The sequence below is a fragment of the Penicillium solitum genome (assembly GCF_028829755.1).
Source record: "Penicillium solitum strain IBT 25940 chromosome Unknown utg000005l_segment0_segment0, whole genome shotgun sequence".
NCBI lineage: Eukaryota > Fungi > Ascomycota > Eurotiomycetes > Eurotiales > Aspergillaceae > Penicillium > Penicillium solitum.
In genome coordinates, this window is record NW_027072125.1 from 2,350,390 (window position 1) to 2,372,381 (window position 21,992).

At 48.5% G+C, this 21,992-nt stretch overlaps 9 protein-coding genes across 9 annotated transcripts; 5 read left to right on the top strand and 4 right to left on the bottom strand.

Annotated features, from left to right (window-relative positions):
• Positions 1–1,009: 1,009 nt before the first annotated feature.
• On the top strand, positions 1,010–2,174 carry N7455_008520 (unc-50 family protein; the record flags this gene model as incomplete). The annotated part of the gene is made up of 4 exons (XM_065605892.1): positions 1,010–1,113; positions 1,165–1,268; positions 1,464–1,801; positions 1,863–2,174. The coding sequence occupies 4 exons, from the start codon at positions 1,010–1,012 to the stop codon at positions 2,172–2,174; spliced, it is 858 nt and encodes a 285-aa protein (XP_065460841.1).
• Positions 2,175–2,543: 369 nt separating this feature from the next.
• Positions 2,544–3,422, bottom strand: N7455_008521 (PDGFA associated 1 family protein; the record flags this gene model as incomplete). Its single annotated transcript, XM_040960460.2, has 3 exons — positions 2,544–3,176; positions 3,247–3,314; positions 3,374–3,422. The coding sequence occupies 3 exons, from the start codon at positions 3,420–3,422 to the stop codon at positions 2,544–2,546; spliced, it is 750 nt and encodes a 249-aa protein (XP_040809076.1).
• Positions 3,423–3,905: 483 nt separating this feature from the next.
• On the bottom strand, positions 3,906–5,339 carry N7455_008522 (putative MFS monocarboxylate transporter; the record flags this gene model as incomplete). The annotated part of the gene is made up of 1 exon (XM_040960428.2): positions 3,906–5,339. The coding sequence occupies one exon, from the start codon at positions 5,337–5,339 to the stop codon at positions 3,906–3,908; it is 1,434 nt and encodes a 477-aa protein (XP_040809118.1).
• Positions 5,340–6,020: 681 nt separating this feature from the next.
• Positions 6,021–9,565, bottom strand: orlA (putative alpha,alpha-trehalose-phosphate synthase subunit Tps2). The gene is made up of 4 exons (XM_040960470.2): positions 9,388–9,565; positions 8,815–9,290; positions 6,504–8,760; positions 6,021–6,435 (listed from the first exon to the last, which is right to left on the bottom strand). Exons 2-4 carry the CDS (start codon positions 9,220–9,222, stop codon positions 6,269–6,271), a joined length of 2,832 nt encoding a protein of 943 aa, XP_040809102.2. The 5' UTR covers positions 9,223–9,290; positions 9,388–9,565; the 3' UTR covers positions 6,021–6,268.
• Positions 9,566–10,098: 533 nt separating this feature from the next.
• On the top strand, positions 10,099–11,610 carry N7455_008524 (uncharacterized protein; the record flags this gene model as incomplete). Its single annotated transcript, XM_040960477.2, has 1 exon — positions 10,099–11,610. One exon carries the CDS (start codon positions 10,099–10,101, stop codon positions 11,608–11,610), a length of 1,512 nt encoding a protein of 503 aa, XP_040809071.2.
• Positions 11,611–12,098: 488 nt separating this feature from the next.
• On the top strand, positions 12,099–16,092 carry N7455_008525 (DNA repair protein SMC6; the record flags this gene model as incomplete). The annotated part of the gene is made up of 12 exons (XM_040960443.2): positions 12,099–12,182; positions 12,230–13,165; positions 13,212–13,439; positions 13,490–14,049; positions 14,097–14,190; positions 14,241–14,506; positions 14,553–15,209; positions 15,259–15,361; positions 15,431–15,589; positions 15,653–15,795; positions 15,844–15,892; positions 15,946–16,092. The coding sequence occupies 12 exons, from the start codon at positions 12,099–12,101 to the stop codon at positions 16,090–16,092; spliced, it is 3,426 nt and encodes a 1,141-aa protein (XP_040809068.2).
• A 234-nt stretch (positions 16,093–16,326) lies between these two features.
• Positions 16,327–18,359, top strand: dhh1 (DExD/H-box ATP-dependent RNA helicase DHH1; the record flags this gene model as incomplete). The annotated part of the gene is made up of 3 exons (XM_040960432.2): positions 16,327–16,734; positions 16,784–16,856; positions 16,908–18,359. The coding sequence occupies exons 1-3, from the start codon at positions 16,694–16,696 to the stop codon at positions 18,357–18,359; spliced, it is 1,566 nt and encodes a 521-aa protein (XP_040809077.2). The 5' UTR covers positions 16,327–16,693.
• An 804-nt stretch (positions 18,360–19,163) lies between these two features.
• N7455_008527 (putative mitochondrial tricarboxylate transporter (Ctp)) lies at positions 19,164–20,531 on the top strand. The gene is made up of 9 exons (XM_040960467.2): positions 19,164–19,202; positions 19,255–19,309; positions 19,362–19,382; positions 19,431–19,562; positions 19,625–19,772; positions 19,820–20,077; positions 20,143–20,178; positions 20,257–20,406; positions 20,458–20,531. The coding sequence occupies exons 1-9, from the start codon at positions 19,170–19,172 to the stop codon at positions 20,513–20,515; spliced, it is 891 nt and encodes a 296-aa protein (XP_040809120.1). The 5' UTR covers positions 19,164–19,169; the 3' UTR covers positions 20,516–20,531.
• Positions 20,532–20,588: 57 nt separating this feature from the next.
• On the bottom strand, positions 20,589–21,942 carry N7455_008528 (putative mitochondrial translation release factor (RF-1); the record flags this gene model as incomplete). The annotated part of the gene is made up of 3 exons (XM_040960439.2): positions 20,589–21,590; positions 21,637–21,809; positions 21,861–21,942. 3 exons carry the CDS (start codon positions 21,940–21,942, stop codon positions 20,589–20,591), a joined length of 1,257 nt encoding a protein of 418 aa, XP_040809089.2.
• Positions 21,943–21,992: the final 50 nt, after the last annotated feature.

The following is a 21,992-nucleotide window of genomic DNA, read 5'->3' on the forward strand; positions in this document are numbered from 1 at the left end:
CCAAAAAAAAAGGAATGTAACAGGTTGGTAACAGGGCCGAGTAATGCAGAGAGACAAGAAACCGGGGTGGAACGAGAACTCCTGAGAGTCAGGTTTGACGGGAACTTTTAAACTCCGGTGAACGGTGGGACTTGTATTTTTCTTTTTGGTGTTTCTTTTTTTTTTTAAATGTAGGTATGAGAAAGATACATATATAGTATTGAATAAGAGAGATTGCAATCTATGATGAAATTGAATAGAAATGCATGTGCCAGGGGAAATTACTTGTGGTTTTTAGGGTGTGCCAACGCATCGATTCAGGGGTTTCATTTATACATTGTATATTGTATATTGTATATTATATATTAAGTGTATGCTTATATACTCTCATTTTAGTGACCTATACCATTACATTATAAGCATATTATACAAGTCTATCAATATTACATTATAATCCCTTCCCATACAATTTTGTATAAGAAGTACACAAGTGGAGCCGTGGGGGGATGGAGCTACTTTGTATATCGGATGTTGACTTCCGTACGGAGTAGAGAAAGAGACACTTAAATAGCTGACTATGTGTGCATCAACAGATATGAATCCCAGACTTATAAGCATGTATTCATGTATTGATATTATGGTTATCTATCCATTTTGACTATATATGTATCCTATAGCCCCTTGCAGAGTGGATTATCTAGATAGAAACCCTTTTCCAGCGGAAATGACACTTGTTCGGAAGACACATGAGTTAAGATCTATCTAAACTTCAAATTTCAATAGAGGAGAGTACGGAGTATGTTATACGGAATAGTGTATTGGAAACTAAACTACTAGTTAACTAAGTACTATTACTATGGATGTAAGTATCCATGGATAAGATCAAGACCGGGGATATACACAGCACGTGACCAAGATGACATAACCGGGCCCAACTTGCATCGGATACACGTACAACCACCTTGGAACCGGACTGCATTGTGTATGCTCCGAGACTGATTTCCCTTCTCGAAAAACGGGGTCTAAGATCATGAACCCTCACATCTCCGTCCCCCGCCAACATGCCGGCCCTGCCAACTTCGGCTCAACGCCCGCAACCCGGTCTAGTGTCCGCATGCCGCGCTTCTTCAAGAGGTAGGAACCCAAAGAACCTCGACATGAGAAACAACCACTGATGTGGGACAGGCTCTTCAAATTTCCACAAATGGACTTTGAGATGGCCATTTGGGAAATGACTTCCTTGTTGATCGCACCCAAGAAGGTCTTCAAATCGATATACTACCATGTAAGTGTCCTGGACTATCCTAACTCTAACTGGCTTGGCCCTCGAACTGTGCTGACCATGCCCCCCTTCCCCGCATCTAGAAACGTGAGTCTACCTATCCCAAGCTCGGGTCGTGCCTCGATCAAACAAACACATACAATCCTTGGCAATGACAGGTTACCGTGGCCCTAATTGAGCAGCTATTGACACTCAAGAACAGAAACCAAAAACACATGGCACCGGCCTGATCCATCATTCACCTACCTACTATCATTCTTCCTCCTCCTCACAGCCTTCGCATGGGGCCTCGCCTATAGGCCGGGCTTCGGTGCAATCATACGCCTCACCTTCCTCTTCGTGTTCGTGCATTTCATCGGCTCCTCACTGCTCGTCTCAACAATTGGATACTTTATCATTGGCCATCTATTCGGTCCTAATGGAGCTGCCGCCTCTCTGGCTGGCCTGCGGGGCTCTCGTGGCCGAAGACGAGGTGCTGCCCAGGGATTGTTTACGCAGCCAGGGGAGAAAGAGCAATTGGAGTTTGGATATTGTTTTGATGTAAGACTTTCTGCCACAAATACTGTGGAACTGCTGACCTTCTGACACTATCCTTGGATAGGTATCCAACCGGGCCTTCTTTCCTCTCTATCTCCACCTCTACGTGGTGCAGTTCCTTCTTCTGCCGCTCCTCACCCGTAGCCCGAGTGATTTCCTGGCTACTTTCCTCGGAAACTCGCTCTACCTCTCCGCTCTCATTTACTACACCTATATCACATTTCTAGGGTACAATGCTCTTCCCTTCTTGCACAACACAGAACTTCTACTTGTGCCCATCCTCATATTTGCCGTCATGTGGCTAGTCAGCTTGATTGCCGGTTGGGGCATTGTCATGCAAGGCCACAGCGTTAAAGGGTTGTTTTGGGGTGTGTGAAGTATCAAGCCTCCCCGCAAATAGACCTCTTTTTCCTGGCTATCTATTCTCTCCCTGGGATTTCAATCCCGTGTATGAAACTTGAAATATGTTTTTGCCCTTGACTTTTTTTCTTTTTCTTTTGAGACTGGCTCATGCATTTCCCAGGAAGGCCAGCTCAAAGAGGTGTTTCTCTAATGCTATGGGGGCGTCGGTGTACATGATTTCAATTTACATGATTGGGCATATTTTCTACTGCCGGAGTGATTTCAGATGTCCAATGTGAGGAATATCTCAAACCGTTTGCTTTGTTTTTTGTTTTGTTGTCTAGATGTGTAAACAACAATTCGACCCAAGTCATGACCAACATATAAAACGGTATCCACGAGTTTATTTCTTCTTTCCACCAACTTTCTTAGCAGTCTTTCCCGAAGCTGCGGCGCGCATACGGTCCTCCCGCTCCTGAGCGGCATCAGCACGCTCCTTGGCTTGCTCATCCTTCTCCTCTTTCTCCGCCAACTTGCGCAGGCGTTCCGCCTCACGCTGCTCACGGATAACGGCAAGACGAGCCAGATCCGCCTTCGCCTCATCGGTCTTACCCTCGGCGTGCAGCTTCTGGTAACGCTCACGGGCCTGCTGGGCCTGGACGGCCTCCCGTTCACGTCGGGACAACTGCGAGATATCCTTGACCTTGGCGGGCTTCTTGGGCTCAGCGGCGGGCTCTTCGACGGCCTTCAGAGTCTGCGAGCGGGACTTGGCAGTGTGGTTGGGGTTGGCGGGGAGCTCGTTGTCGGATTCTTCCGAGTCTGAAGGGGGTAAATCGCCCGGTTGGGCGGGTCCTTGGCCTCGCTTCTTCAATGCGGCTGCCTTCTTAGCTTTGGCAGCTGCGCGGCGCTCCTCGCGGGTTCCAGCAGCTGTGGATGACTCGATGGGCTTGGACTCGTCCTCGCTGGATTCCTCGGAACTTTCTTCTTCAGACGAAGAATCTTCGTCGCCCGATGACTTGATTTGCTCACCGGGTTCCTATGAAAAAAAAAATAAACATGGTCAGGGTGCTGTTGTGGAAATTGAGTTGGGATTGAAGTCCACATACCCGCCAGAGACCCATTTGGTTCCCATCCTTGTCTAATGGCTGAAGATCTCTGCTGAAGTGCTTGCCTCCTATTCATTATCTGATCAGCTTTCAGATATCTCGTACTCTGCAGGCGCACACGACATACCTCCTCGAGTGGGCTTGGAGAACTTTCCTCCACGACCACGGGGTGCCATATTGATATGTAGGAAATATTTGAGAACTTTGAAAGAAGGCTCAAGTATTGTATGTTTCTCTATATTAAGAAGGGAGTTAGCGATGTTCAACGTTTTCAAGGGGTTTCGCCAGTTTTGCACACAATGGAGGGGCAAAGGTGGGATGTCGCTTCACAGTTCCTGCGCCAGAATCGAAACCAAAAAAGGAACCAAAAGGACCTACCTAAAGAATAGAAAGTATTGCAAAGACGTCAAAATGTATAGAAGATAAACACAAGATTGGGAAAGTTCGGAGTTCACCCCGTCACCGTCACGAGTGACCGCAGTGACCGCGAGTCACCGCGCTCGCATTAATCACATGTGGGGTTTTCTCTCGTCAAACCACAACTCGTTGATTTGTTACTTTGTTCCTTTGCTACAGATGTCTATGATCATGATATATTATATGTCTATGTTAATATATCTATATATACATATAATCTATACTATACTATGTTCTTTTTTTCAAACTCGAGCCAATCCAGTGCCCACTTTGGTCACTCGAGCCCCAATCAAGGTCAATCCGCCAAGCAAGATCGCAGATCCCATGAACATTTGGGCATACAGGTACTCGCCATCATCACGAATAACTAGTTCACCTGCAATAGGAGACCCTATAAGGGCTGCCACGGCGACCACACTGAGCACCATACCCATGCGGACACCGATCTTCTTCATATCAGTCGTGAGGGTGCTGAGGGTCGCTGGGAACAAGGATTGAATACCCGCCGCAAAGAGTCCATAAAAGGTGGCAAATGTCCACAGCCCGGACATACCGTTGACTGCTGCCCAGCAGTAGCCAACCAAGGCTGTCGCAAAACTAAACGGGATCAACAGGTTGAGAGGACCGGTGTACCGATCAGCAAGCAGGTTGGGGACCAACCGCCCAACCAATCCGACTCCGTTCATGACCAGGAGTAAATCAATGGATCGATCGCTGGAGACACCGATGATGTTACGACTGAAACTGCCAATGTAGAAAAACCCAACATATAGGCCCCAGAAGTTCATGAACATGCCAATCGCGAACAGCAAGTAGGGCAGCTCGGTGAAGGCAGCCCACTCGACAATCGGACCACTCTTGCGTGGAGGAAGACGCTGCTTGAGGAACAGGACACACGGAGTCAGCGTGGCTACCGAGATAAAGCCCAACGTCCGTATGGTCCACCCATACCCGACCTGTGGCAGCATTTTCATGATAACGGCCGGGAAGACCAGACCCCCCGTGGCAGAACCCGACGCAACGATTCCAATCGCGATCCCACGGTTCTTGGCGAAATAAGTCGAGACTAAAGCCAAGGTTGGGCAGAACATGAGGCCACACCCGATTCCTTGGCCAACCCCCTGTGCCAGGAACAGCTGCCAGTACTTGGTGCAGAGCGAGGTCATGAAGATACTGAAGCATTCCAAGATAGCACCGCAAGCCAGAGTAAATGTAAAATAGCCGGCATCGGTGGCCCTACCGGAGAAAGTGCCAATAAAAAACAACAAAAAGATCTGGATACTCCCAACCCAAGAGATATCCGAAGGTGGATGTCCCAGTGTCTGGGAATAATATGTCTGGAAGACACCAAAGCTATTGATGTAGCCCCATGTATTGAAGATGACGAAGTGTGCGAGAGCAACCTGCGACCAAGCCTGAAATCCGCCGTCCGGGGGTGGGCCGAGATCTTTGCCAGATTCCCGAGTGCGCACCGCCGATAATGTGCGAGTCAAGGCGCTGGTGTTGGTAGGTACGTGGGAAAGGTTGGGTTCATAACCAATAGTTGATTCTTCATCTGAGGAGTGGCGAGCATGGCTTGGATCTATGCTCTTTTCGTTGGCTTGTTCTTGACCATGTTCATGTTCTTCGGTCATACTTGAGGGTGGGAGATCGGAGACCATATTCGAAGTTGACATGGTTTATCTCCTTTAAGACGCCTTGTAAATGCAAGACTTATAACAAAATAATTTTTCCAATGAGTCAAAAATCAAAGCGGAAAATTTCTTATAACGGGGATCGTTCCGATTGTCTGCTCGCCGATTCGCAGAGATGGCCGCGCCCTTCGGATGGCATACGGGTCCACTTCCGACTGAGCATATCTTTTTATGTTCTATGTTCTATGTGCCCATGTATGTGATGTGGTTAGGTGGTTTACATATAGATAGGATTTGATTATCCGATTTGATTAGTACCATCTTAGTCTTTTGTAGAGTTGGTATGGAGTATATAGGTAATAAGATGGTAGTATCGTAGTCTATTCCAACTATTTCTCATCTTTCCCTCGCCCATTTGCTAAATTGAATAGCCTTTGATATCTATATTATGTAGCTATACTATATAAACTATATCTACTATATACTACCTAGGTATATATCTTATATTGACCCCACACTCACTTGATATGGCGCAATCCCGGGGTCCCCGCAAAACCGGCTGTCTCGGATACATGGAGTTACACATTCTATCTTATGAAGGATATAAAACTTCAGGAAATTCAATAGCTATCTTTAACATGTACATACATGTGAGTCTATACAAAAAAAAATATGGCAAAGGACCTGTCTTAGGGAGGGTAAAAACAGGAGAGCATAAACCCAAGCCGAACAAGCTAACACAATGGCAAGAGGTAACGCTCGTATAACCTTTGAACCAGTTCAGAGTGTCTTTGGTATGAGGGCTAATGGTCCTCTAGCAATAGATCAAACCATCATCAAGACCGTGTGGTGATAATTCCCATGTGGATTCTGAAACTGAAACGGATGCCAAGGCCAGACTCCCCGGAGCATGGCGTATACTTTGGCTGTGGCGGGTAATCATGGGTTTGTTGGTCCAGAATATGCAAATCTCAATGATCTTGGTTGGAACTGCTAAAAAGCATCTGAATTGACCCAATAACATCGGCCGGTTCCAACAAGTGCCAGCTAGCATCGGTCTGCTTTGAGCTGGCACCCACCGTAACTGAATAAACGTGGTCGCGTGGTAGATCAAACTTCTTGAGGGCTCGGAACATATCTAAATTGCATGTCAATTCACTGGTTCAGCACTGGCCAAGGTGAGGATTTCTTTTCTTTTTTTTTTACCTTCGTCAGTGAAGTCATCACCTAAACATAAAATGAACTCCGGTGCCTTCCCTGGGGCCGTGCCATATTCGTTGACCAATCGAGTAGCGATAAATCCCTTGTTCACAAAGGTTGGTCGAACCTCTAGATTGGCCTTACCTGCCATGACTTCCACATCCCACCGTTTGGCAACAGTATCCTCCAAGGCCTTTCGACACTCGCGAGCCTGGAACGCACCGTACTCTGGGTCTGCGCGACGATAATGCCAGGTTAATGCTACCCGTTTCCGTTCAATGAATGAACCTTGTGTTCGCTCTGTGTAATGTTGGAAAACATCAACCACTTCCTTCTGCCATCCCATGTTGCTTCTCTCGGCCAAGTTCTCCCAATCCTCAGATCCGGGCTTTCGGATAAAACAACCATGCTCAGCACTCAATCCGAGCTCTGGGATATGGCCCATCCACTCGTCCAGGAAAGCCTGGTCCCGTCCACTAATGATCCACACGGCATTGCGTGGGTCGGCTGATAGGCTCTTCAGAGTACGGAGTACCCGATCTGAAGGAATGGCCGCCTGTGGATCCTTGACAATTGGTGTCAATGTGCCGTCGTAGTCGAACATGAACAGTCGTCGGCGAGCCTTACGATACTGCTTCATTAGTTTTGCGCGATCGAGTGCAGGTGTAGCGACCGATTGGTCAAAGGACGAAAGGTTGGTCAGTAGACGATTGAGGTACTGCCTGGACCACATAGAAACCGTGTTGGTCACCACATGTTTGTATAGCTTGAGATGTTGCTCCTTCCGCTGGTCGGCTGGCATATTCAATGCTTGATTGATCGCCCCAGCCACCCCAACCATATCCCATGGGTTGATGTGGATGGCACTGGGTAGGGTGCCCGCCGTTCCGGAGAATTCAGAAAGAATCAAAGGGCTGTGGTTGGTCTGCTGACAGACAATATATTCCAGACTCGTTGTGTTCATGCCATCTCGCACCGTAGTAATCAAGCCGACATCGGCAACACGCAACAGAGCGAAATACTCGCGCGGGGACAAGTATTGTGGATAGTACTGGACGGGCGAGAAACTCAAAGAGCCAAATCTTCCATTGATGGTCGACACCAAATTGGATATTTGGCCAGCAATCTTGTTTTCTGGGTCTTCCTTCTCCTCTTCCACGCTAGTTGGACTCGTCACCTGGATGAGGACAACTTTGTCACGCCATTCCGGATAGCGCTCCAGGAAAATTTCGAATGCCTGTAGCTTCTGCGCGACGCCGCGAACACTGTCCAGCCGATCGCGGCCGACGATGATTTTCTTTCCAGCATAGAGCTTGCGAATACCCAACACAGTCTTCTCGATATCTGGAGCCCCAAAGGCAGCTTTTTGAATCGAACGTGCGTCGATACCAATGGGGAAGACATCTACTGCAACATGGGCCCCATAGGCATCAACCCCGGCAGAGTTCGACTCAAAGCCTAAAACACGCGTGCAGCACGAAGTAAAGTGTCGCGAGTAGGAGAACGTTTGGAATCCAATCATGTTGGCACCCAGGACTCCCTCCAGAATCTCCTTGCGTTTCGCAAGACACCGGACGAATTCGCTGCTGGGGAAAGGCGAATGTAAGAAGAATCCCACGTAAATGTTCGGGATACGTTGCCGCAGCAGACTGGGGAGAAGGAATAAGTGATAATCATGAACCCAGACCACGTCTCCTTCTTGATATTCCTGCACGATGCGATCCGCAAACAACTGGTTCAGGCGCACATAGTCGGCCCACCACCGCCGCTCAGACCGGCCATCTGTCGGGCCATGTTGCTTGTAGTGAAGTAGAGGGTATAGCTCACGTTCGGCATAACGACGCCATCTCCCTTGGTCTTTCAGCAGAATAGTCTCTTCTGGTTCTTCTGATGCATCCGACAACCACACAGGCAATACCCGGCCATGACGACCCGAGCTCAATTGTTCATCGAGTCGTTCTCGATCCTGTTGGGTGACACTGATCCCCTCCACCAATGGATGTGCGGGTGTCTTCTTGGTTCCATCCACGGGGACCGGTGCAGCAGCCTTGTTCAATTGTTGGTTAGCAACAAGGTTACTGGGGGTTAGAGGTGCCTTGACTGCAGAATTGGGATGTATTTGCTGCAAAGGTGATTTCACATCCACATCAGGCTCGACCTCTCCGGTCCAGCCTACCAATGTGTGTGACCAAGAAGTCTCATCCGATGCAAGATGTGCAAATGAATCGAACAGTGCTGAAGTACCGGAGCGCGACTTGAGCGTCTGTTATCCGGTCAGCCAATACTATCTTCCAAATAAAAAGAATCACCCACGTACCCAGTCTGACCCCGATCGAAAGTTGAGCTTGTATGGTATGCAGAAAGCGGCGCTGATGAGGCGGCCACTCAAATGAAGTCCCGGGTGTTGCGTGCGTGGATCGGTCTCAGGGGACATGGGAGAGTCTGCAGTCAAGCTTAAGCGGCGCAGCAAATCGACGCCGGATGATGTTCTCCCTTCAGTCTGCATTGGCTGGGGCTTGGTCTCAGACGAGTCGGTGGTTACAGCTTTGGTCCCGGGGAGATTGTCAAAGTATGAAGGTGCCTCGTTCGACATCTTCTCTAGACCAGGTGTCGCATTTGTCGCTTCGGTATATGCTTCATCTTTGAGAGCCTTTAATCCAGGCCCAACGAGGACAGGGTTTGGCTGGTCATCGGGTACCTGCGCGGGGCTCTCTGCTTCGGACATGACGAGCAGCCGAGTAGCGCTTATATGACGGGAAGATCGAGGATGAGATCCGATGTGTTTCAATTAGACTGCGGGAGTTAGGCTGCAGTTGTCACATGCACCAACGTCCGGGGAAACCTTGGACATCGGTGGGTTGGGGATGAGGAGATGATCAAGAGTACATACCTCGGGGAGTTAGGATTGAGTCGATAAGCAACGTTCGGGGGGGTAAATGGACTATCGCAAGAAAGCCATGGACGATGTAAGGAGGATAATCAAATCAAAAACAGATAGACTATAGGTAAAGGAAGGAGGAACAGGAGATAGTAAGGATGGAGGGGCAAGCGGTGAAGTGAGGTTGTCTTATCGAGAGTTATCGAGTTATCGAAGGAAATGACCTGGGGGGAACCGATTAGACCACCTTAAGGTGAGATCTTCCAGGTTTACAGATTCATACAATATTAATATAGAAACTGTTTTTAAGACGAAGATAGAGAGAGAGAGTATGGAGGGGGAATTTGTGGAATTTCCTCAGTGCTACGTCATGTATGTATTTCTTTTTCTTTCTATATTGCATATCATATATATTGTATAACTAGTCCTTCGTACTTTTATATATTTTTGACCTATATGAAACATTTGGTACATTTGAACATACTGAGATAGATGTAGAATATGTATTATTATATGGTATATATAGTGTATATAGTGTTATATATGTGGTATCCTGAAATGCCACTGTAAATACCCCTTTGTCACATGGCTGTTTCTGCCTGAGGCACACACCCATTGGATAAAGTCGACCGAAAATAATCTTAGGATGCTGCATGCATCCTCGGCATGGTGACATCCACTCCGGTGTCCTCTTTTGCTCTCTTTAAATGCCCTAATACTGTTATGCAGCTTTCGAGCGTACCTTTACGCATTCGTCCCTCTCACCTCTTTCGCCCATTCCATAGCTCCGTTGCAGCAGCCAAGACTCCCGTCTTTGCCAACAGCCTCCGAAAAACCCTAGAAGCCCATCGGTCCACCAATCGGTCTCGTTTGATCCGCAAAATTTACCCCATTGATGATCCCGCGGGACTCTGGCGACCTGAGATTCCACCTGAGAGTCGTGCCGACTACCAACCACCCGCGGAACCAGCGCTACCGAATTCGGAATATTCACCTGATGCTCCTGATCCGGTGTCTAAAAGACGACAGAAAAAGCGCAAAAGTCATGTGGATATATCATCTCACCAATCACTCATTAATCGCCATGGAGAAGATCCGATTCGACCTGCAGGAACAGGTCGTCCGGCACAGAATCCATGGCTGAGAAATTTGGAGTTGCCTCGTGCCAATGCCGAGATCACCCTGGATGCAGAAATTCGAGCATTGGATCAATACCTGACCCCAAGAGCCCAGGAACAAGATCGCGTAGAGAAGCTCAGGATAGAGGTAGCTTCACTTCTCAAAGCAGTGGTCCCACGTGCTCCAAGAGTGATTGGATCCCACTGCACGGGTCTTGTACTGGCACACTCCGACCTCGACTTTATACTACCATATGAAGACCTTCCTAGATCACTAGAACGTGATCGAAGACCGAGCCCCACGCGGCCTCAGATCCAAGATGCTCACATCCGCCTCCTGCGTCAAGTCCAAAGAGCTCTACAGCACACCGATACATTCGGCGACCATGTCAAACTATCTGACAAGCGAAACCCCTCGCTATCCGCTCGCCACCAGCCGACTGGACTGTTGCTAGAATTCTATTGTGGCGAGGGTATCCCTGCGATCACGGAGTATCTGCAAGATTATCAGGCCGAATATCCTGCCCTGCGACCGCTGTACGCAGTAACACGCACATTGCTAGAGGCGCGTGGCCTTTTTGGCTCGCCGCAGGCGAGCATTGGACCGGATGCGCTAGCCATGCTCATCGTGGCATTCCTAAAGATGAACCATGGCCGGTTCCCCGGGCCTAATAACTTGGGTAACCAGTTCCTTGCTCTTCTACGGTTCTATGGCACTCAGGTTGACCTCCAGTCTGTCGGGGTCGCCGTGGATCCTCCAGGACTTTTCGGCGCAGACATGTCACCTGTGGCTTCCGATGGTGATGAACCTGCCCACCAGCGCGGTCAACGTTCGCTGATCAGTGCCAAGCGGACCGCTGCGGCGAAGCGGAATTTGATTGTTGCGCAACGATTATGCATACAAGACCCTACCCATTACATGAATGATCTAGGCCGGTCATGTACACGGACGTTCGAGTTGCAAAGTGCATTTTCAGCTGCGTATCAGCAGCTTCGTCACGCGTGCGATGAATGGGCAAGTGATGGGCATATTAAGAGTTCAAGTATCATTGCCACTACTCTACAGGCTAATTTTGATGGGCTAGAGAACGTGCGCAATCAACTCGCGTACCTCTAGTTGAAGGAAGGTGTAATCTGGCGGTAGATCGAGCAAAGCTGTTAATCAAATTAATATTCCCCTATCGGTCTCATCAACACATGTAGAGATTGCCTGAGGCAGCAGGTACTCGCATAGTACTCGGAGTACATACTTCGTCTATAGTTTGGGCGTCGGATTCTCTTTGTGGTCACTGAACAAAGAAACACCTTGATCTCGTCGTTTCCTCGGTTTCTACTCATAAACCAAGGGCACTTCAATTTCCTCCTGCGAGTTTCTTCTTTCTTAAATTCGACAGCAAAACACAAAAAACAACGCTGAAGGCTACATTTTTACTCGGTGCCCAGGCAGGTGTGCCCATTTGATTACTAAGTCTATTTGACGCGGACGCGACGCGACCTCGGGACTATCAGTTCGTGGGGGTGGCCGAAAACCGCGACAATCAGCTAAGACTGACGAGTCTGCTCGCTATGCTAGCTACTGGCTTTGTTTGATAAGTATTTCTTCAAATGCCATCCCGCAAGCGTGTGCAGGCGTCTCCGGACTCCGACGAGGAAAGCGATGGGTCCAGCCAGCCAGCCATGAGTTCCTCGGTACGATTCCAGCAAAGTATGAGTTTAAGCAGAACTAACAGTCACAGAAAAAACGACAGCGGACAAATTCAGAGAGCTCATCAAACTCGGAATCTCCCACGCCTTCTAGCGCTGTTACCAACGCCGCCGATTCACTTCTAGCCGTCAATGACGATGCGCTTCTCGACGACGAGGACGAGCTAGAGCTCCGCCAAACTCAGATCATACAAGAAAAGTATTCGCATCTGATCGACGAAGCCAACGTGCCCGCCGAACATGGAATTCTCGAACGCGTCGAGTGCTACAATTTCATGTGCCATGATCACTTCTACGTGGAGTTGGGCCCTTTGATCAACTTCATTGTTGGAAAGAATGGCAGCGGCAAGAGTGCAATCCTGACAGCGATCACCCTTTGTCTAGGTGGCAAAGCCTCGGCGACAAATCGTGGCCAAAGCCTGAAGAATTTTATCAAAGAGGGCAAAGAAAATAGCGCGATCATCGTTCATATCAAGAATCAAGGCGACGGTGCCTATTTGTCAGACGATTTTGGGAAAACCATTATTGTCGAGCGTCATTTCTCCCGAAGCGGCACCAGTGGGTTCAAGATCAAGTCAGAGAATGGGCGCATCGTCTCGACCAAAAAAGGCGACCTGGATGCTATCACCGACTACTTTTCTCTGCAGATCGAAAACCCTATGAACGTACTCTCTCAAGATATGGCCCGTCAATTCTTGAGTACATCAAGCCCAGCTGAGAAGTACAAATTCTTTGTCAAAGGTGTCCAGTTGGAACAGCTTGATAACGACTATCGGCTGGTGGAGGAATCCCTCGACTCAATTGAAGAAAAGCTCAGAACATCGTCCCAAGACGTACAAGTCCTCCAAAACCGAAAGGAACTGGCTAAGAAAAAGCTCGACATTTCTGACCAGCACGATTCTCTGAGAAGACGGATCAGAAATATCCGAGGCCAAATGGCTTGGGCGCAAGTTGAAGAGCAAGAAAGAGTCAGTCCCACCCTGCCGCCTTTTTGATGATTGACTGACAAGACAGATGGAAATCTCACTCACCGAACAAATCGCCGAGGCAGATCGGAAAATTGCTGAAGCCGAGTCTCGGCTTACTCGGTTTGATGCCGCCTTTGATGGAGTCGCCGCGGAGGAAACAGCCGCAGGTGAACATTCCTGGAGAGCTGCCGTGGCAGTGAATGAGGCCCAAGATGAAAGGGACAAAATAAAAGAAAAATTGGACGCTGAAGTGGCCGGCCGGCATGATCTACAAGTACGTCCTTCCAATCAGCATGAAATCCCTTCCCTGACTGTTTTGTATAGGCGGAACAACGCCAGATTAGGGATTATCTCAAAGCGGCCCAGTCGAGAATCCAGGAAACCCAGCAAAAAGTCGACGATGAGAACCAGCGTCTCGCTGATGTGAGCGATGGCGGCTACGCTCGAAAACAAGAAGAGTGTGAACAAGCCGCCAATGACGCTTCTGCTGCCCAAAGGGAATACGAGGAGCATCGGCAAGGTGCCGCTCGCTTACGCGAAGATGTCGAAACCGCCGAGAGAAGCTTTGCCGAAGCAAAAGGTCCACTCGAGCAAAAGAAAAACGAGATCAGTCAAGCGGAGCAACAACTTGGAAACCTCACTAGAGAAGGGGGGTCGAGGCAGTCCGGTTTTCATTTTAAAATGCCTGCACTGCTCAAAGCGATTGAGCAGGAAAAGTCTTGGGAGTCGGCCCCTGTCGGCCCCATTGGCTACCATGTCACTTTGCTCGAACCAAAGTGGTCGTCCATTTTGGAAAGAGTGTTTGGTGGTACACTGGCCAGTTTCATTGTTTCGTCCAAAAATGACATGAAGCTTCTTTTCGATATCATGCGACGAGTTCAATGGTGAGTTTGGCCAGAGGTTCATGTTGAAACCGAAGCTGACCTAACAGCAACTGTCCAATCTTCATCGGCTCTGGTGGCCATTTGGATACCTCGGCACACGAACCAGACTCCCAATACAAAACTGTGTTACGAACACTTCAGGTACCGATCCTCGCCCCTTCCACAAGTTATGGAATGTGCTGACCTTTCAGATCGATAACGAATTGGTGCGGCGACAGCTGATCATCAACCATGGGATTGAACAAATGTTGTTGATCGAGGACGTAAAGGAAGCCTCTGCTGTACTATTCGACGGTACACGACCAAGGAACGTTAAGCGTTGTTACTCCATTGATCCAAAAGATCGACGTCGAGGACTCCATCTTTCATACAGCCGAGCCGGAGAACCGAGTCAGGCTCCTGTTATGGGATGGACCGATGGCCCGCGCATGAAATCCGATGTGGCCTTGCAAATCAAGTAAGTAAGCCCTCTTTGAACCTGTGACACTGGCTAACAGCTCTAGCGCACAACGCGACATCATCGCCGACCTCAAACGCCAACAGAAAGACATCGAACAGTCATTGGTAACTGCCCAGTCGCACGTCAAGGCCTGCAGACAGGCACTGGTTCAACATGGAAGAACCGAGAAAGATCTGCAAATTCAAATGCAAAGAATGGAAGATCATGCCGAGGGACTCAGAGACGCCTTGGACAAAGAAAACGCCGAGGATGGACGCATTGACGCCCTTCAGGCAGCATTGAAAGAAGCGGAAGATGATAAGCAGCTCATTGAGGGGTCATACCAAGATAGTGAGGCAGCCATGAAAGCCGTGTTGCAGACTGTCAAGGAAATTATGCGGGAACTCTCCGCCAAAGACGCTGAACTTGGGGCGCTCCGAGAAAAACTACAAGTTGCTGAAAGCGAGCAAAATCTTGTGAAAACGAAACAAGCCAAAATCCTTGACGAGAAGAACGAAGCTGTGAGACTTATTGACGACGATAAACAGACCAAGGCTGCAATCGAGGCGAGAAAGGAGGTGGTAAAAGCACGGGTTATTGAATACAATGAAAAGGCCAACTTGGTTTCTTCTCGAGTTCCTGTGGATGAAGGAGAAACACCGGGCAGCCTCGACAAAAAGCTTGATAAACTAAGTCGTGATCTGAATCGTTACAACTTGGAGTATGTCTCTTGCAGCTTACTGTTTGCCACAAAACTGACTTGTCAATAGGTTGGGGAGCTCTCGAGAGGAAATTGCTGCTGAGGCAACCAGGACTGCAGCAACCTATGATCGAGCCTTGCAGCAACTTGAACAGTTTTCAGCCTTGAGTCAGGTAATTACCCTTTTGTGTTATTTCTTTTGGTTTCTTTAGTCTCTTTGGCCTAGTCTAACATTTGTTTAGGCCCTGAAAGATACCCTCCAGAACCGTAAGAAGAGATGGGAGATCTTCAGATCCCACATCTCGTCTCGGGCCAAAGCTCAGTTCACCTATCTCTTGAGTGAGAGAAGTTTCCGTGGTCGGCTTTTGGCGGACCATACCAACAAACTTCTGGATCTACAAGTAAGCCTGTTCACAAAAGCATTGGGGGGGGGGATGGACTAATGAATGCTAACTCCTGTCTAGGTTGAACCTGATATTACCAAAGATGATAGCACCGGGAGAGGTGCAAAGACACTGTCCGGTGGAGAAAAATCGTTCTCGCAAGTTTGTCTGTTGTTGTCTCTCTGGGAAGCCATGGGGTCACCAATCCGTTGTCTTGATGAATTGTAAGTTTTCTTCACATTTTGATTTGTTACCTTGCTGACCTTACCAAGTGATGTGTACATGGATCATATCAACCGAAAGATGGCGATTGACATGCTTGTAAGTGCCCCTTCTCCTTCCTAAGGATTATCGCTGACTGATAACTGTTCTAGATGGTTGCCGCTAGACGATCTATCGGGCGACAGTTCATTCTGATCACACCTGGTAGCAAAACCGATATCACCATCTCTGCGGATGTCAGGGTGAAGGAGTTGGCAGAGCCAGAGCGTGGCCAAACGACACTAACCTTCCGGCGCTGAAATGACCAATTGTCCGTTAAATATTGATTGTAGCGAAATACCCTTGAAGATATGCCATGTTTGAAATTCTTTCTCTTTAAGCGAATCTGCCCGTGTGTACTCTCCGTACATAGTACATAGTTAACTAGTATGTAGTTAGTTAGTAAATAACTAGTAGTGGAGTGACACGTGACCCTACCCAGTGGAACGTTTAGCTTCACTCTTTACCTCAAACCTCTTCGCTCCCCGCCATCATAATCTCAACCTCTCCTACCTCATCTTTTCTCTTTTGCTCTCTCTCTCTCTTGTCAACAAATCTGGTTTCTACCATTCTTTATCCTGTGAACTCTCCCAGCTTTGGTATCAGAGATATTTCTTGGTTCCACACAGAAGCTTCATTTCATTGAATCATTGAATACCCGATCTCCCCGTCCCCTACAACCTAACTTTATTGGTTTTGACGAACATCCCCCTCTCCTCATATTTCCATCTCAAACCTCTTCTGAAATATTCCTCTTCCAATTTCCGCACACATCCTTTCACACACACCCACCCACCCTTGATCGCAAACAAAATCGGTCACCTCACTTGCTTCCCAACTCCTCAGCACCTTATCGTCACAATGGCCGACGCGCTTGCTGCACAACTCGGCAATACTAAGCTGTAAGTCAATCAGGTTTTTTTGGGACTGAAATAAATCTGACTTGACCAGGGAAGCAACCTCAGAGCAAAGACTGCAGGACACATTGAATCTCCCCCCCAAAGATGCTCGCCCACAAACTGAAGTGAGTATTTTGTTGGTGTCAGTCAATTCCCAAAATATTGACTCTGAATAGGATGTTACTGCTACGAAAGGCCTCGAGTTTGAGGACTTCTACATCAAACGTGAACTCATGATGGGCATTTTTGAGGCTGGATTTGAAAAGCCATCCCCAATCCAAGAAGAGACGATACCAGTTGCCCTCACAGGCAGAGATATCTTGGCCCGAGCTAAGAACGGCACTGGAAAGACCGCCGCCTTTGTTATTCCCACCCTCGAGCGCATCAACCCCAAAAGTACAAAGACCCAGGCCTTGATCTTGGTCCCCACACGAGAGCTCGCCCTCCAGACATCACAGGTCTGCAAGACCCTAGGCAAACACCTCGGTATCAATGTCATGGTTACCACCGGTGGAACTGGTTTGATGGATGACATTATCCGGTTGAATGACCCTGTTCATATTCTTGTGGGAACCCCCGGACGAGTACTGGATTTGGCTAGCAAAGGTGTCGCCGACCTGGCCGAATGCCCGACATTTGTGATGGATGAAGCGGACAAATTGCTGTCTCCCGAGTTCACTCCTGTCATTGAGCAACTTATGTCCTTCCACCCCAAGGATCGCCAGGTCATGCTCTTCAGTGCCACTTTCCCTTTGATTGTCAAGTCATTCAAGGATAAGCACATGCGCAACCCTTACGAGATCAACCTTATGGACGAACTTACCCTACGTGGTATCACTCAGTACTATGCTTTCGTCGAGGAGAAGCAAAAGGTTCATTGCTTGAACACTCTCTTCTCCAAACTTCAGATCAATCAATCGATCATTTTCTGCAACTCGACCAACCGGGTTGAGCTTCTGGCCAAAAAGATCACTGAACTCGGCTATTCGTGCTTTTACTCTCATGCTCGGATGCTTCAGCAGCACCGTAACCGAGTCTTCCATGACTTCCGCAATGGCGTATGCCGCAACTTGGTTTGCTCCGACCTATTGACTCGCGGTATCGATATTCAAGCAGTCAACGTTGTGATCAACTTTGATTTCCCGAAGAATGCGGAGACCTATCTTCACCGCATCGGTCGTTCGGGTCGTTTCGGACACTTGGGTCTCGCCATTAACCTCATCAACTGGGAAGATCGGTTCAATCTGTACAAGATTGAGCAAGAACTAGGCACTGAAATCCAGCCCATCCCTCAGAATATTGACAAGAAGCTTTATGTCTATGATTCTCCCGAGAACATCCCTCGGCCCATCTCCAACCCTCCACCTCAGACTGGAGCTGGATCCGTGAACATGAACGGAGACCGTCAACCTCGTCGGAACAACCACAATGGCCAACCGCATAGCCAACAACACGGTCAACAGCAGGGCCAACAGCATGGTGGACAACACGGCCAATACTACAATAATCGGGGACGCGGTTCTTACCGTGGTCGTGGACAAGGTCAACGTCGTGGGGCACAAAATGACGCCAACCGGATCACCTTTGGTCAACCAAATCCGGGTCAACCTCAGGCGCCCATCTCTTAGCCCCAAACACACCCGAACAACCCCCCCTTTATTTTTATATCGCTGCGCTTTGGTTTCCTGGATTCTCTTATTCTATTCCGCTCTATCTTCGAGATCTTGCCGGGCTATCCTGGCATATCCGGTCATAATGATACGGGAGTGCAATGTATCATATGTCTTTTCCGTCCCGGTCCCTGGTCCTATGAGTTGGATCCTTGAGGAAAATGCATTTTCGGCGCCTACGCTTACGTTTTTCCGAGGCTGTATTCTATGTTTCGGGGATTTGCAAGGCAAATGGCGTTCCACAGGACAAGCGTCTCATGCGATTCTTTTTTTTTTACCCAGGGGGGCTCTTTTTTATTTTCCCTATGCAACGAGTGATGATCTCACCAACTTTTGGTTGGCAGCCTGGAGTCCTCCCACCAACCATGCTTAACCCCATTCCTGTCTACACTCACTTTGTGTGATTACCGTTAGAGACACGGTGAACACCAATCTCTCACCCTCAAAAAAAAAACCACAAAAAAAGAAGAAGAAAAAATGGAGGAGCACTAGTTGCTTAACGGATCTAAGTAGATTCAGCTAGTGAATTGACAATAACCCTCTAATTTGTTCCACTGTAATAAGTTGTAGGATTTGAATTAACCCAATGCAGTCTTCGTACATTTATTATATATATAAAAATACATACATACATGAAGGGTTGTGTAAAAGAGCTGATTCTATACTAATCCAACATCGACTGCGGTAATGGCACGTGCCGAAGGCCGTATATCGCTGGATCTCCGAGGTTCGGCGACTACAATTCCTCCAAACTACCCCAAAAGAAAAATGGCGACGGTGAATAAGGATCAAAAGGCAAAGGTTCGTTCTCCAGTGAAATAATATATTCTGTTTGATGCTCACCAATAAATAGCCCAGCGCCCTTCGCTCCATCCTTGCGGGGTCCACTGCCGGAGCCGTGGAGATCGGTAAAGAGCTCAATGACCCCTACCAGGCCACTAGCTAACCGTATACTGACAGCGATCACATACCCGGCCGAATGTATGACTCTTCAAATGTCTTACAACAATTGTTGCTAATCCTATGCAGTTGCGAAGACCCGGACTCAACTCAATCGCCAGCTTACCCAAGGCCAAAAGCTACCATGGCCACCATTCGGAAGCCAGTGGTATGCAGGATGTACAACACTGATTATCGGAAACTCACTCAAGGCTGGAATTCGTCCGTCTACCTCCCCCATTGTGTGGCATTATATGGGCCGCCGCTGATACAATACATACTAGGATTCGTCGCTTTCGATGCCATAAAATCGGTTCTCCAAGATGAGAACGGCAAGATCTCAGGGCCAAGGACGGTTGTTGCTGGATTTGGTGCTGGATTCACCGAGTCTCTTTTCGCCGTCACTCCCTTTGAAAGCATTAAGACTCAATTGCAAGTTCCCCTCCTATTTCTGCTGAGCTCTACTGACCAAACTATAGGATCGACGACCGGAAGTCTGCCAACCCTCGGATGCGTGGTTTCTTGCACGGTAGCAAGCTCATTTTCAAGGAAAGAGGTGTCAAGGGCTTCTTCCAAGGCTTTGTGCCCACCACGGCCAGACAGGCCGCCAACTCGGCAACCCGATTCACAGCCTACACAACATTGAAGCAGTTTGCAGAGGGTTATACGGCGCCAGGCGAAAAGCTGGGCACTGCAGCCACCTTTGGCATTGGTGGAGTTGCAGGGCTCATCACTGTGTAAGACATGGTCCCTAAAGAAGATGAGATCCAAAAAAAGACAAATCCAAACTAACATGAATCAGTTATGTGACTCAACCATTGGACACGGTCAAGACAAGGTTAATATCCCCACATGCTAATGAGAGAGCGATATATATATATATATATATATATATATAAGGTACTAACGATATCAGAATGCAATCACTCGAGGCCAGCAAGCATTACAAGAATAGCATTGTTTGCGCAACAAGAATCGTCAAGGATGAAGGTGTCTTCACTTTGTGGTCTGGCGCTATGCCGCGACTTGCGAGATTGATCATGAGTGGAGGAATTGTGTTCACCATGTTTGTGGCCGACCCCAAGTCATACTATGAAAGTTGCTAACTGCTGGATAGGTACGAGAAGGCTATGGATGGGCTGGATATCTTGGATCCGGAGCGAAAGTATTTGTAGAACATCAATAGACTCGGTCCTTAATAGAATACGTGGTATATCTTTTGTACATGAAAAAAAAAGAATGACTCTGCTATTTACTCTTTGCTTTTGCCATGTCCTCGGCAACCATGGCCTCAACTTCGCTATCAGCCATCCAGGTCCGCACACTGTCCATTACAGTCTCCAAACCATCACCGCCATCAAGAATACCATCCAGATTGTGGATCGTGAGGCCTGTGCGATGGTCGGTACAGCGACTTTGACCAAAATTGTAGGTTCGAATCTTGTCGCCTCGACCCATTTTGGCCACACCACCCAGTATACCTCGTCTGAGTTGCATAAGCTCTTGCTCGCGGGCTTCTTGCCGGGCTTCGGCCAGCTTTGCCCGAAGCATCTGCCACGCCTTTCTCCGATTGGCCTGCTGGGATCGTTCGTCTTGCATGGAGACGACCGTATGCGTGGGGATATGGGTCAGTCGAATGGCGGACTCGGTTTTGTTGACGTGTTGGCCACCAGCACCTCCGGCCCTCATCTTTTCAACCCGCACCTCTTGCGGGTCAATATAGTAATCGCTGTTGGGATCTTCAAAGTTCAGGGCACTATCCATCTCACTGCCGTCCTCTGGGAAACTCGGCAAGACCATTACGCTGACGGCGCTGGTATGGGTGCGACCCTTGGTCTCGGTTGCAGGTACTCTCTGCACCCTATGTACCCCCGATTCGGTCCGTAATATATCGTATGCACCATTGGCCTCAATTTCAATTACCGCTTCACTGAGACGGTCGTCGGACGGGCCGACCTCTGTGTCCTGCTTCAAGATTGTTGGGCGGAGGCCCCTTCGGGAGCAAAAGGCAACGTACATCCGTAACATTTCAAAAGCGAACAAGCCTGCTTCATCTCCGCCTGCGCCAGGTCTGATTTCGAGCAAGCAAGGAAGGTCTGCAAATGGATGTCGCGGAACGAGCGCCTTCTTCAGTCGGTCTGATATTGTAGGCAAGGCATCGCGACTGCTTTCAAGGTCTTCTGTTGCTAAAGACCGGAGTTCGGCATCGGTGCTGGGGTCGGTTAATAGAGATTTGAGCTCGACGATAGACTGGCGGTATTAGTAGGGCTCCAATGAAGGTCTCCAAGGCGCATACATCGTTGGCATTGACCCATTCTTTCAAGATGTTTGCAATCGGTGCTAATTCCCCGGCTCGCTTGGCAGTTTTTGCGTCAAAGGACTCTCCCAGTCGTTCTGCAAGCTTTGTATGTTCAGCTGCAAGTAGACGTGCTCTGGTTAAAAGAGCTGGAGACAAGGCAGAATCGGATGCTGCAGTCGCAATTAGCATTTGATCGGACAGAGTAACCAAGCTAGCCTTACTGGTATGTACACCTCGCAAAGGCGACAATTTCAGACCAAGCCTAGGCCGCAAGATACTTTGACATATTGACTTGACGAGCATACTTCGAGTCAGAGTAATGAAGAGACCCAAAATTCGGAGCGAAAGCAATT

What these genes read in the sequence shown, in the direction of transcription:
- orlA (XM_040960470.2), bottom strand. Translation starts at nt 9,222, where the DNA reads ATGTCCGAAGCAGAGAGCCCCGCGCAGGTACCCGATGACCAGCCAAAC. An exon ending in TTCGATCGGGGTCAGACTGG is followed by an intron (nt 8,761 to 8,814) that starts GTACGTGGGTGA and finishes ACCGGATAACAG; the next exon opens with ACGCTCAAGTCGCGCTCCGG. An exon ending in TGATGACTTCACTGACGAAG is followed by an intron (nt 6,436 to 6,503) that starts GTAAAAAAAAAA and finishes CATGCAATTTAG; the next exon opens with ATATGTTCCGAGCCCTCAAG.
- N7455_008527 (XM_040960467.2), top strand. Translation starts at nt 19,170, where the DNA reads ATGGCGACGGTGAATAAGGATCAAAAGGCAAAG. An exon ending in GAAAGCATTAAGACTCAATT is followed by an intron (nt 19,773 to 19,819) that starts GCAAGTTCCCCT and finishes ACCAAACTATAG; the next exon opens with GATCGACGACCGGAAGTCTG. An exon ending in GGAGGAATTGTGTTCACCAT is followed by an intron (nt 20,407 to 20,457) that starts GTTTGTGGCCGA and finishes ACTGCTGGATAG; the next exon opens with GTACGAGAAGGCTATGGATG.